The sequence below is a fragment of the Pecten maximus genome, chromosome 10 (assembly GCF_902652985.1).
Source record: "Pecten maximus chromosome 10, xPecMax1.1, whole genome shotgun sequence".
NCBI classification, from domain to species: Eukaryota; Metazoa; Mollusca; class Bivalvia; order Pectinida; family Pectinidae; genus Pecten; species Pecten maximus.
The window spans coordinates 4,861,346-4,875,256 of record NC_047024.1 but is presented as its reverse complement, the minus strand read 5'-3'; the positions used below and the strand labels follow the sequence as shown (position 1 = coordinate 4,875,256).

At 34.3% G+C, this 13,911-nt stretch overlaps 1 protein-coding gene across 1 annotated transcript; it reads left to right on the top strand.

The window, feature by feature from the left end:
• Positions 1-524: 524 nt before the first annotated feature.
• LOC117335656 (differentially expressed in FDCP 8 homolog A-like) lies at positions 525-12,550 on the top strand. Its single transcript, XM_033895802.1, is given in 13 exon segments — positions 525-564; positions 1,421-1,941; positions 2,400-2,467; positions 2,469-2,498; positions 4,097-4,246; positions 5,269-5,413; positions 6,373-6,437; positions 6,885-6,984; positions 7,341-7,468; positions 7,844-7,957; positions 9,018-9,239; positions 9,960-10,069; positions 10,555-12,550. Coding segments are annotated over 12 exon segments (1,716 nt in total). The 5' UTR covers positions 525-564; positions 1,421-1,427; the 3' UTR covers positions 10,625-12,550.
• Positions 12,551-13,911: the final 1,361 nt, after the last annotated feature.

Genomic DNA, 13,911 nt, shown 5'->3' with positions numbered 1-13,911 from the left:
GTAAACATTTGTACCTCAAACGGGATGCCATGGTCTGTTCTAGGATAAGGTCATTGTTGCCATTTCACAGCTCTATTATGACTTCATTTTTAAACAGTTTTATTTTATGTCGAAAGAGTTAATTGTTTCGGTGTGCCAAGGTGAAGTACTATTATATTTGTATGTCACCGTTACTATTTTAAGAAAATCTTCGTCAATGCTCTTGCGACTTCATTATTTATGCATTTCAATCACGGCCTGTAATGCATTATGCCTGAAATAGAAGATTCCACGAGCCAAGCTAAATAGCGAGGTGTTCCGACAGACCCATCTCTACTTTCGATTTGCTTCCAAGTCAATAAACTGAAAGTGTTGTGAAACGACACCCATTTGTATAATTGCATTTTTGTTTATTGAAAAACTTTAAAGGTTGAAAGAACGAAGCAATAAATGCTTTTTATTTTCCATGAAAGAACTTTAAAGAAAAATTAAATATGTTGTTCCATTTAAAAAGAAAGAGTTACCTCCCTTGCTCAGCAGCGAAAACTTCCGGGAATCATATGAGCGACACAAACAAAGTAGTTAGTAAGTAGGACCTACTAAAGTAAGATTACTCTTTTGATGGCGTTCGATTTCTTCAAATTGTCTTTGTCTTTGATCTTGGTATAACAAAAGAAGAAAACACACACTATTCAAAGTATTGTGAAATTATAATAGGGCCTAGGTTGCCTAGCCATGATAGTGAGAACGATGTGAATATTCTTTAACATTTCACAAGTTCATGATCACATACAAGGACCAATTGCAACCGATTCGGTTTCGGGATTTTGAGTAGCCTAATTCGATAACCTTATCAAATTGGGGATATCTATATACACTCCGATATACCCGATATATATATATATGTATGGTTGTATACTGGATCCACTGATGGCAGTGGTCAGGTGATGACATATTATACCTATATGTAGCCCGAGTTTCCTCTGGCCCTGACAACATGTCTGGTATATAGGTGTCGGGGCCAGAGGAGACTCGGGTTAACCGATATATGTATGTTACTGTGGGATCGTGGCCAAGTAACTTCTTATAACATGACCTACATTTATTACTACAATAAGACTTGTTAGCTCACTTTTTCAGAATGCAGGTACATACAACTATAAAACATGTGACATGTGAAAACACTATATTGACCTCTGGAAATGATAAAACATTACCCCTGAGAATTTGTGGAGCGGAATGAATTCTCCTAAAATTAGCTTGCTGCTCACATCTTTTCAATTGTATGACCAGTGTAATATTAGACAGTAAATAATAATATAGTAACTACATGTATATAGGACTCGTATACAGAGTTTACATTGTATAATTTATATATACAATAACATCAGCCTTTGTATTTATATACTGTCCAATGAAAATATGATATGTCTGGTTTCAGTTCTGTGATGGAGCAGGAGGAAGATCCGGAGCGAGCCAGGTTAACAAGTACATCTGTTCTGCCTCAGCATCAGAAGACCTCACTGACCAACTCCCAGGGGTCAGCTGGGGTCATCCATCGCCTGGAGAGCAACACAGCATCGGTAAAACTTACTGGCAGTATCTTAACTGGACTGTCAGACTCGGAGGAAGAGTTCACATCATCAGGGGGTGAATATGAAGAGCACGAACTTGGAGAGGAGTTAAGGACTGAGTCTCAGAGAAGACAAAACAGTGGCTTGCCTGAAGAAACGAGTCGTGTCAATTCTAGTATATTGTGTTCTGATGAGAATGTATGTGGAAGTATGAACTCTGGTGATGATAGAGAGAATTCCCGTTCCTCAAGTCAGTCGGAGGAGGAACTGAGGAAAGACTACGAGAAAAACCGCTTTAATCCATTTGATAATGACATTCACATGGAAGAGGATTATTTTAATACGTCTACCATCCCTGACTCAAATCGACAACAGAGAAAACAATCAGGTGAAGGTCAGGGGACAATCTAGTCTGAATTTAACCTTTCTAACAATCTACATGCAATGCCGGATATATGTAAAAGTCATTGAAATGTCAAAATAATTCACCAGATGTAAAAAAAAAAAAATAATAATAAATGCCTGAAGAATTCAGACAAGGGATATCTAACAGGTTAAGAAATACTGTAATGATAGGCTGATTGAATGTTTATCCATTGAATGAAAGTACCAATCCTGAAATTATACACTGATGGGTACTGTAGAAGTGGTATGCTGACATGTACAGAATTCAAACATAAGTTATTATTAAGAAGATTACAAAATAAGCTTTTTACATGCAATATGGTTAGATTTTAACAAAAAAATAAGAATATTAATTTATTGATAGTATGTATGAATGTGATACACCTGACCAGTATTGCCTGATTAGTGATTACCTGTGTTTAATTAGTAACCTGTTTACAGAAACCAGTTCATCATGGACCAATCTCTCTGACGATAACACAGCTGATGTCACATATGCAGACTTGGGCTTTGGCTGAGGACCACTTCTCACACCCAGAGGTTTGATTTTAAAACTTTTACTTCCAAATATTTTACAAATAGATTCCTGGTGTACATAAATGTAGATCTGGAGGTTTACAATTAGAAGTTTTAAGTGGTTACAATGTATATACGTATCTGCTAATAACTCACAAGTTTTGAGTTGTGTACCAAACTAATTTTAAGTCCGAATTTTTGAATGAGCTCAATATATGAATTTTTTGTGAATATTGAAATATGTCTGTATGGGAAAAAAAACCTTAAAGATAATGATAGCTCTAGATCTCAGTTGCAATTATTGGTTGATGTGTTAACAGTTTTGACTTGTAACTGTAAATATTTACCAATTAAGGGGTACAAAGTACATATTAGCAAAACCGATGCTGTAAACATTATTTTCAATCTCCTATGGTTTCTGGTCTGGACAGATTTAGGATTCATCTTTTAGTTGTCAGTCTTGTCACCTCAGTCAGAGGATAAGTTTGGTTTTTATACGCCCGTCAATGAATTATGGTATACCCTGCGCTGTCCGTCCGTCCTTTAACTTTTCCTTGTTAGCGCTCTCTCACCTTTATTTATCAATAGATTTTGATGAAACTTGCTACAAATATTCTATAGCCCTATAGCTCGAAAAAGTTTGTTTTACGGAATTCCATGATTATTTTTTCTAGAGTTATACTCCTTTTATTGCCAAAAATGGGCATTGTGCAGCAAATGCAAGAAGTTTTCTATTTTTCTACTATTCCTCTAAGATTTTGCACAGTACAACCAGAAGTACTTATGTTTGACATATATAATGGGGTTTGGGCTCGTGTTTCAACTTTTTGCATATCAGCAATGTGTATTTTCCAGAAGAAAGCCCGCTCATTAGCATTTCTTGATAGCATTCTCTTAACTTTATTTATCAACAGATTATTATGAAACTTATTGCAAATATTCTATAGCCTAATAGCTCAAACAAGTTCATTTTGGAGGATTTTACAATTATTTTCACCAGAGTTATTCCCCTTTTATAGCCAAATATGGGCATTTTGTAGAATATGCAAGAACTTTTCTATTTTTTCTTCAATTCCTCTAAGATTTTGCACAGTACAACTAGGAATGATTATTTTTAACATTTATTATAAGTTTTTGTCTTGTGTTTCAATTTTTCGCATAATGACATTGTATATTGTGGCACACTAGGGCCCGGTCATTAGCACTCTCTTATTGCCCTCTTACTAATATTTATTCAACAAACTAAATATTTCTACTAAACATGTGAACTAATTTCAATAAAACCTATGATGAAACTTGTGCATTATCCATAAATGTGGATATGTATCTTTAAACAGCGAAAATTTTAGAAATTTCCAGTGACAGGCGTATCATGCTCCCGCTTGTGGAGCTCTTGTTGACTGGTTGTCACCTCAGTCAGAGTATAAGTTTGGTTTTTGACTGGTTGTCACCTCAGTCAGAGTATTAGTTTGGTTTTTGACTGGTTGTCACCTCAGTCAGAATATTAGTTTGGTTTTTGACTGGTTGTCACTTCAGTCAGAATATTAGTTTGGTATTTGACTAGTTGTCACTTCGCCCCAAGTGTATTATCATATTGACAAGATATTTTCTCTGGTCCTTAGGGACATTTTGGCCTGAGCAGTACAGAGGAGATGGAGATGGCTATAGAAAACTGTAAAGACATGATACTACAGGTACCTCAGGACTCGGATAAACAGAAAAACCTGGTACAAAAGCTGGTACAGCTCCGACTGAAGCTGCAGGAAATCAAGGTATAACATTGTACAAGTCGAGGGAATAGTGTCCTATCTGGGAAGTGTTTATTTGAAAGCAATAAACTCAGGTTTGATTGTTGGCTGATTTTATATAGTGTTACATCAAACCACATACAATAGTTAATAACACATGTGTTTTGTCAGTCTAGGTAAATAGGTTGTACCATTTTCTTAAAAGGAAAACTGGCGAGTAAAAGATCAGTACAAGGAAAACAAACAAGCACAAAAATGTGGATCTACATTAAAAAGAAATATAAGATATGGCAAGCTGTCCCTGGTAATTACATAATTATACATTTAGAAGTGAGGATTGTGGAAAGGAACTAATGGTGAAGTGTACATGTAGGAAAAATATAAATCATTAATTTTAACACTTCATCAATATACATGAAAGTAAAATTAAAGACTTGCCAATCTGTACCTGTCATGACAAATTTTTCGATAATTTGGACTGATCTAAAAACAAAACCAATGAAAATTTTGTCATAAAAAAGAATTATTATGAGAATAAATTGAGTACCTAGAAAATCTTGTTACTGAACTTACCATAATTATTTTCAATGTATTAAATTTATTCCCATAATAATTCTTTTTCTTTTTGATTATTCCCATATCTTTTATTCCATTTCATTTCATATTAAACTTTGTTAATCTTTTTCATACTGCACACTAAATATACACTGTAGTTCACAATGAAATACATACATAATTAAATGTTTAAATGACTTCTACCTTCTACTGTAACATCAATGTTTATTTATTTATTTGTTTTCTTTTATCACAGTCAGCAGATAATTAACATATAGCAAATAATGTGCAATCTTTATTTAATTTACAATAATTGTAAAACAAGTTATATCAGCTTATAATTAATCATGCTTGTTGGCCTGGATAGAAACACATGAGGGGGTCTTACTATAGGAGGAACCGGAGTACCCAGGGAAAACCCACATGGTCGGGTAGGTGACCCCTAACTTACATCAATATTTGTCTGGTAACCTTAGTTACATGTGTTACAGGAGGGCCCATTACCAGTGGAAGATGATGTAAAACTAGCAGTGGGACATCAATTTAAGTGTCAGACGAGCAGCAGTACCAAACACTACTGTGAGAAGTGTAACACCATGATACTGGGGGTTATACAGACCTGGTATAAGTGTACAGGTATGTAGTCAAGGTAACAAGGAATGTTTGTAGTCATGGTAACAATACAGGTTTGTACAGTAGTCATGGTAACAGTACATGTTTGTATGTACAGTAGTCATAGTGACAGTACAGGTTTGTACAGTAGTCATGGTAACAGTACAGGTTTGTACAGTAGTCATGGTAACAATACAGGTTTGTACAGTAGTCATGATAGCAGTACAGGTTTGTATGTACAGTAGTCATAGTGACAGTACAGGTTTGTACAGTAGTCATGGTAACAGTACAGGTTTGTACAGTAGTCATGGTAACAGTATAGGTTTGTATGTACAGTAGTCATGGTAACAGTACAGGTTTGTACAGTAGTCATGGTAACAGTACATGTTTGTACAGTAGTCATAGTTACAGTACAGGTTTGTACAGTAGTCATGGTAACAGTACAGGTTTGTATGTACAGTAGTCATGGTAACAGTACAGGTTTGTATGTACAGTAGTCATGGTAACAGTACAGGTTTGTACAGTAGTCATGGTAACAGTACATGTTTGTACAGTAGTCATAGTGACAGTACAGGTTTGTACAGTAGTCATGGTAACAGTACAGGTTTGTACAGTAGTCATGGTAACAGTATAGGTTTGTACAGTAGTCATGGTAACAGTACAGGTTTGTACAGTAGTCATGGTAACAGTACAGGTTTGTACAGTAGTCATGGTAACAGTACAGGTTTGTATAGTAGTCATGGTAACAGTACAGGTTTGTTCAGTATTCATGGTAACAGTACAGGTTTGTACAGTAGTCATGGTAACAGTACAGGTTTGTACAGTAGTCATGGTAACTGTATAATATGTAGTCATTGTATCAAAAAAATTAGAAAGTGTGTTATTGCATCATTGACATCATAGTTATAAGACTGTTATTAATAAGTAGTGCATGGATATGAGTATGATATAATTTTATTTACTTATTAATACCTACATTTCAGAATGTGGTTACTGTTCTCATGAAAAGTGCTTGAACACAATAACACGGACATGTGCAAGTCTCAAAGTAAGTGTTTCTGTCATGCCAGTCCATAAGTAATGTATGTATTATATACCCAGTAATATAACTTGTACAATTCTGGCCCAGTCCATTAGTAATGTATGTATTATATACCCAGTAATATAACTTGTACAATACTAGTCCAGTCCATTAGTAATGTATATATTATACCCAGTAATATAACTTGTACAATACTAGTCCAGTCCATTAGTAATGTATATATTATACACCCAGTAATATAACTTGTACAATACTAGTCCAGTCCATTAGTAATGTATGTATTATATACCCAGTAATATAACTTGTACAATACTAGCCCAGTCCATTAGTAATGTATATATTATACACCCAGTAATGTACTTGTACAATAGTCCAGTCCATCAGTAATGTATATTTTATATATGTGTGACACTACATTTGATTAGTTTGTTCTATTATTCCAATCATTCACAGGTACTGGAAAATCCTACCTACACCAATGACATATGCCCTACACGGGGCCTATCCTTCCAGAATTACAGATGTGCCGAGTGCAGGGCCCCAATATCATTTAGTAGGTACAGATGTAATTGTATACATAGTAAATTTTAGATGTAGGTACTGCTCCACTGTTGTTTGAGTGTTGTAGTAATTAGTGCTACATGGTACTCCCACCAATGAAGGTATGTAAAGAGCTTGGTATACAGGGATATGATGTCTGTACTGACAAAGGGGAAAGGTATTCATTCCATTTGTGGGTATAGTTTATTGTACAATGTCAACTTATATATTACAATGCCGAGTCTCAAGGCCCCTTTGGAATCTCTTGTTTTGTAGGATAGGGGGTAATGGGTTAGCATTTTGGCTGCAGTTCTTGTTTCGATTGTATTAAAAGTACACAGTTTTAATTCAATACCTTATATATACCAGAGCCTGGATTCAGTGAACCACGACTGTGTGACTACTCTGGTAACTATTACTGTGAAATGTGTCACTGGAATGATACCATGGTCATACCTGCTCGTGTCCTCCACAACTGGGATTTTGAACCAAGAAAGGTAAGTTATTTTCAAACTTGTATGATAACACCTACTGTTATTGAAGAAAAAAATTTTTGTGAAGGAGATACATAGGAAGGGGCTTGTGTTGTCATCTCTCTCTGTCTCTGTGTCTGAGTGGTATCAGAGGAGTTGGTTTAAACATTGGTGCAAATATGTGGTTGCTTCATAAATCTTGTGTAGTTGATTGTAATAGAACCATCACTGCTCTGACGACGACCATCTGTCAGAAATAGTCCATCCGTCGTCCAGAGATATGTTATCGCAGCTAACATCTGTGATGTTCAAGAATGAAGTAAAAAAATGAGAGTCAGAATCTAGGGCGTAGCGCTGTTTACACTGTACACTGCTAATCTTTACCTCTTGTTTGTACAGGTGTGTAGAGCATCCAAGCAGTACCTGAAGTTGATGATGACGAAGGCTGCCATGCAAATACAAGATGTCAATCCCATGCTGTTCAGCTTCGTCGATGAAATTAATGAAATAAAGGTTAAAGTCATTCTACACACTGTTTTAGTCTAAGAGTAGATTGTTGATGGAATTAATGAAATCAAGGTTAAATTCATTCTTCACTGTCTTAGTCTAAGAGTAGCTTGTTAATGGAATTAATGAAATAAAGGTTAAATTCATTCTACACTGTCTTAGTCTAAGAGTAGCTTGTTAATGGAATTAATGAAATAAAGGTTAAATTCATTCTACACTGTCTTAGTCTAAGAGTAGCTTGTTGATGGAATTAATGAAATCAAGATTGAGTTTGTTCTTACACTGTTATAGAGGAGCTTATCAATGGATTTAATCACATCAATGTTAAATTCATTTTACCACTGTTATTGATGAGCTTGTCGATAGGATTAATGAGATCTAAGTTTAATTCATTCTTACACACTTAAGAAATCTTGAATGAATATTGTCACCATCCTTGTTCTAGTTATGAGAATGTGACTTGTATGATTTTTACTTAGATTTATATAGGTCTGTTATAGATCTGTTATATAGGTGTTATATAGGTCTGTTATAGATCTGTTATATAGGTCTGTTATATAAGTCTGTTATATAGATCTGTTATATACATGTAGGTCTGTTATATAGATCTGTTATATAGGTCTGTTATATAGGTCTGTTATATAGATCTGTTATATAGGTGTTATATAGGTCTGTTATATAGGTCTGGTGTCATCAATGAAACGGAGAGTATAGATGATGTTTTTTGTCTCTGTGTAGATCTAGATTTTAAGTAGGAACCATGTCTTCATTTACACATCAGTAATACATGTATGTTGTCCTTGATATGGATAGCCTGTAATCCTACTCATGGATGTACAGTATTTACTCATTTGTAAAAATATCATTTTGGTTCAATCTAAATGCCTAGCTGTTTAGATTATAGCAGTGTTGGAAATGCTGTTATGATTATATATCACTGGTGTGTTAATTTTATTTTATTATTTTTTTTTTTTTAAGTTTTATTTTTTATCATAGAATCTCTTAGTGCTTTTGAATGATCTTTCCATGGACATGATTAAATTGTTTATAAATCTTTCTAACATAGAAACTCAGAGAGGAGATTCTGATCATGAAGAAGTACCTGTTGGTATGCCGAGATGCCATGAAGCAGAAGTTTTTATTACTACTCCAAGAGCGTCAACACTTTGTGGAGAACTGGGACACATATTCCATGAAGGATCTACTTGAAATTCAGTCTGATGTTCTTCTGGGAAAGCTGGTTTCTATACATGCTGCCTGGGCACAGCACATCAAAACTGACTGTCAGGTAACGCACACTAGTGTCTATAACAGATGTCAGAACACAGGGGACTCAGGTATTACTCACACTACTTTCTATAACAGAGGTCAGAACCCAGGGGGCTATACTATTGTGACCCCTTTGACTCAATACTGACTGTAGGTATAGCTCACACTACTACCTATAACAGATGCCTACCATTGTTGTTAATGGGACATACATTATTACCGCCTTTCAGTGGGCGAGTGTAAATTATACTGTTTTAAATCGTAACCAGTGCCTCCAAACAGTTATATTTTGATGAGCTGTATATTTTATTGGTTAGTAGACTATTTAATTGTGTTAATTGTTTTACAGAAATGTCAAGCGAATTTAATTGTGTTAATTGTTTTACAGAAATGTCAAGCGAATTTATTTGTGTTCATTGTTTTACAGAAATGTCAAGCGAATTTATTTGTGTTAATTGTTTTACAGAAATGTCAAGCGAATTTATTTGTGTTAATTGTTTTACAGAAATGTCAAGCGAATTTATTTGTGTTCATTGTTTTACAGAAATGTCAAGCAAATTTATTTGTGTTAATTGTTTTACAGAAATGTCAAGCGAATTTAATTGTGTTAATTGTTTTACAGAAATGTCAAGCGAATTTAATTGTGTTCATTGTTTTACAGAAATGTCAAGCGAATTTATTTGTGTTCATTGTTTTACAGAAATGTCAAGCAAATTTATTTGTGTTCATTGTTTTACAGAAATGTCAAGCGAAGGGATTTATCTGTGAGATATGTGACACTAAAGAGATCCTCTTTCCATTTGACAACATTGCTGTAGTGTGTGCCAAGTGTTCCTATGTTTTACACAGGTAAGGATTAAAACAGGCAATTAATTAATTAGAATTTGTCACTTTAGACAGGTGTATATCTCAAATTGTTAGTGTTGAATTGATATCTATATTGATGGTGTAATTATAGATGTTGAATTTATCAGGATTTATAGTGTTATTATAGATATTGAATTTATCAGGATTGATGTTATAAATACATTTATATAAATATTATGTATTTATGGTGTATTAAAGTACATTAAACATTTCATATAAAGTTTGTATGTATTGATGGTGTAACATTTATATAAAGTTTGTATGTATTGATGGTGTAAGTACATTTATATAAAGTTTGTATGTTTTGATGGTGTTAGTACATTTATATAAAGTTTGTATGTTTTGATGGTGTAACATTTATATAAAGTTTGTATGTTTTGATGGTGTTAGTACATTTATATAAAGTTTGTATGTTTTGATGGTGTAACATTTATATAAAGTTTGTATGTATTGATGGTGTTTTGCAGGCACTGTTTTGCCAAGAGAGGTGCTGAATGTCCCAGATGTGAAAGAAGAAGCAAACGGAAAGCAAATTGATTTTTGATCCAGTGATGTAATGGTGCTAGTGAATAATGAGGATGTCAGTCCAAAACTTGTAGGTCTGAATAATATTGCTTGACTATAATTAATTGATGCAGTTGGACAAATGTACAAGATTATTATTTGTTCTTGATGTTTAAATGGACTTTTCCAAATACATGAGAATGGAGTATTTACCGGTATTGATTAATGGTGAATTTAGTGTGACCATTAGGAAATGTCATTTCAGTAACTTGTCCTCAATCATTCATCAGAGGTTATTATAAAATATAAACATATTTATGTAAAGTAACTTGTCCTCAATCATTCATCAGAGGTTGTTTATAAAAAATAAACATATTTATGTTAATATATTGTTACAAATGAATACTGTTAATTTGATGTGTTCTTATGAACCAGTGTGGTTAACGTATTGATCAGTTATGTTAATAATTTTATACATTCCGAAGACTCATACATGAACAAAAACTACTACACTCTCCTGGGTGTTTAGACATTGTAGAACAACAACAAAGCTTTTTACCTAAACCCTATTTATAGACTTTATTATGTATCATAGCAAATCTTGCTGTTGACATGTAATTTGTTGAACCGTTTTAAAATTTTAACAAAACATGGAAAAATGCATGTTTCAAGTGGACATATTTAGCTCATTTGTGTCGCATATATTGCACAAAATAGCCATGTTGTTTTGCTCACAAGTGTCGAAAGCACAACATAGAAGCATTTGTTTGACCAGATTTGACTTTATAATATGTATAAACCTTGTTTTTATTTTGACCTTGAAATGCAAATGTCGGTCGTGAATGATATCACACAAATATGGCATATAAGGAGGTATTTCAGACATAAAAATGCTCTTATTGGACACTATAAAGAACTCTAGAAATTAGAAAATAACTGTTCAACTGTTGAGTTTGGGGTAACATATGCTTATTTCTGAAAGAGGCTACAAACCAGTTTGACAATTTGTCTTTAAAAGGTTCTTTTTACTATGATCAAATGCCTTAAAAGGGTGATATAGGAGCATTTTTATTGATTGAAATGCCTCCCTTTTTCATGTTCGCCATATTTGTGTAATGTTATTCACAGCCGCCATTTGCATTTCAAGGTCAAAACAAAATAAGTGTTAATACGTACATAAAGTCAAATCCTATCAAACAAATGTTCCTATCATGTGCTATAGACATTTGTCAGTATAACAGCTTGGCTATTTTTCAGGTTTGGTTATTTGCGTTGCTTAGAATTATTCCAACCACAAAGTTACTCTATAGAAGAAACAATTGGTAATTGTAAGAAACTACATGTCAAAACAAACATTTTGGTATATTACATGACTATTTTTGTGCAATGTTTTAGCAGAGACATATATAGATATATGTCTCTGGTTTTAGATATTTATTCGTGTTTGAATTTCAACATTATACGTACAATATGTACATAAAGTAAAATTCGGTCAAATAAATGCTCCTTTCCTGTGCTATAGACACTTGTGAACATAACAGCGTGGCTATTTTCAGGTTTGGTCATTTGTGTGACTTAGAATTATTCCATACTACATCTTACCACAAAGAAACTCTATAGAAGAAACTATTTGTGATTTAAAGAAACTACATGTCAAAACAAACATTTTGGTATATTACATGACTATTTTTGTGCAATGTTTTAGCAGAGACATATATAGATATATGTCCCTGGTTTTAGATATTTATTCGTGTTTGAAATTCAACATTATTTTGCTATATAGATGACCCATCCCTGTAGACATTTAACTAGAATGCCTTGGAATGGGAACATTACTTTCCCCAAAGTTGCTACCTTTACATCTTTGTCGCTGATCCTGTGAACTACATGAATGTATTTTATAAAACTGTTTTCCTTGAAGTAATACACATCCCTAAATAAAAGCTGTGATAATATTCACCGATTCTTGCTTGTTTTTGTTGCGGTATTACCCGTATAGATCCATAGGGCCAGTCTGGTGTCTAGAGTGGCCAGTACACGGACACCAATATACTTATTTGGTAAATTCATATGAGCCTAAATGTTAGTACCTATAACCGTGACGAGTACACGGATACCAATATACTTACTTGGTAAATTCATAGAAGCCTAAATGTTAGTACCTATAACCGTGACGAGTACACGGATACCAATATACGTATTTGGTAAATTCATAGGAGCCTAAATGTTAGTACCTATAACCGTGACGAGTACACGGATACCAATATACTTACTTGGTAAATTCATAGAAGTCTAAATGTTAGTACCTATAACCGTGAAACCAACTTCATGTTGATGATGTCAATGCAGCTTCTTTACCTTCTTTATAATAATAGTCTATAAATACACGAGGAATTTTGTAGGTATCTTCGCTAACCAAGGGTACACTACGCTAAGCTCCTTCTTAGTGAAGATGTTTTAAAGGAAAACGCTTGAAATAAGCAAACAGCTAAAGAAGAGAGGTGAAAAACCAGTAATAATGTCCAGTCAATACAAGACTGCAGCAACAGATACCTTTAACTCCCCCAGCAAGACAGTCAACACTTGAGCGAATTAGAAAACCAAACAAGAAGTTGTGATATATCAACAAACATAAAGGACCTGCCCGTAGTAAGGATAGAACTGCATTATGTATACCAACAACCACAGAGTTGCCACCAAAAGCCACAGAGAGCATGTGTACGGAGTCGACAACTAAAGTTGCATGTAGAGAGACTTAGTAAGGATAAACAAGTGTTGCAAGACCGGGATGAAAATCTTAGATTCTTCAGGGGAGTCACTTTTAGTCGCCTTATACAACCAACATGTGGTAGTATAAAGTGGGTCTTATCCTTGGGCTCGCCAATGTTCCCCGAACAAAGATAAAGGACAAACCACTCCAGACCCTGCACTGGGCTCCTTCAATTAATCACGTTTTACGACATACATATGGACATTCAAAGTTGGCTAAATTTCTTTCCCCGCACCTGCATGGGTTAAAACTCCAAAGACGGGAAGATGAACTAGGGCAACATCTAGCTAAAAATCTAAAAAAGACAAGGAGATTATCAGCATGTAAAAAAAATAAAAATTCTTTGCGCAAAATCTGAGACATGAGCATAGCAAAAATACGGATATTAAAAAGAATAGTGACTACCTCTGAGAAGTTTACAGCCACCCAACTTCAACATCATGTTGGCTCTGATAACTTTACAGCAACCCAACTTCAACATCATGTTGGCTCTGATAACTTTACAGCAACCCAACTTCAACATCATGTTGGCTCTGATAACTTTACAGCA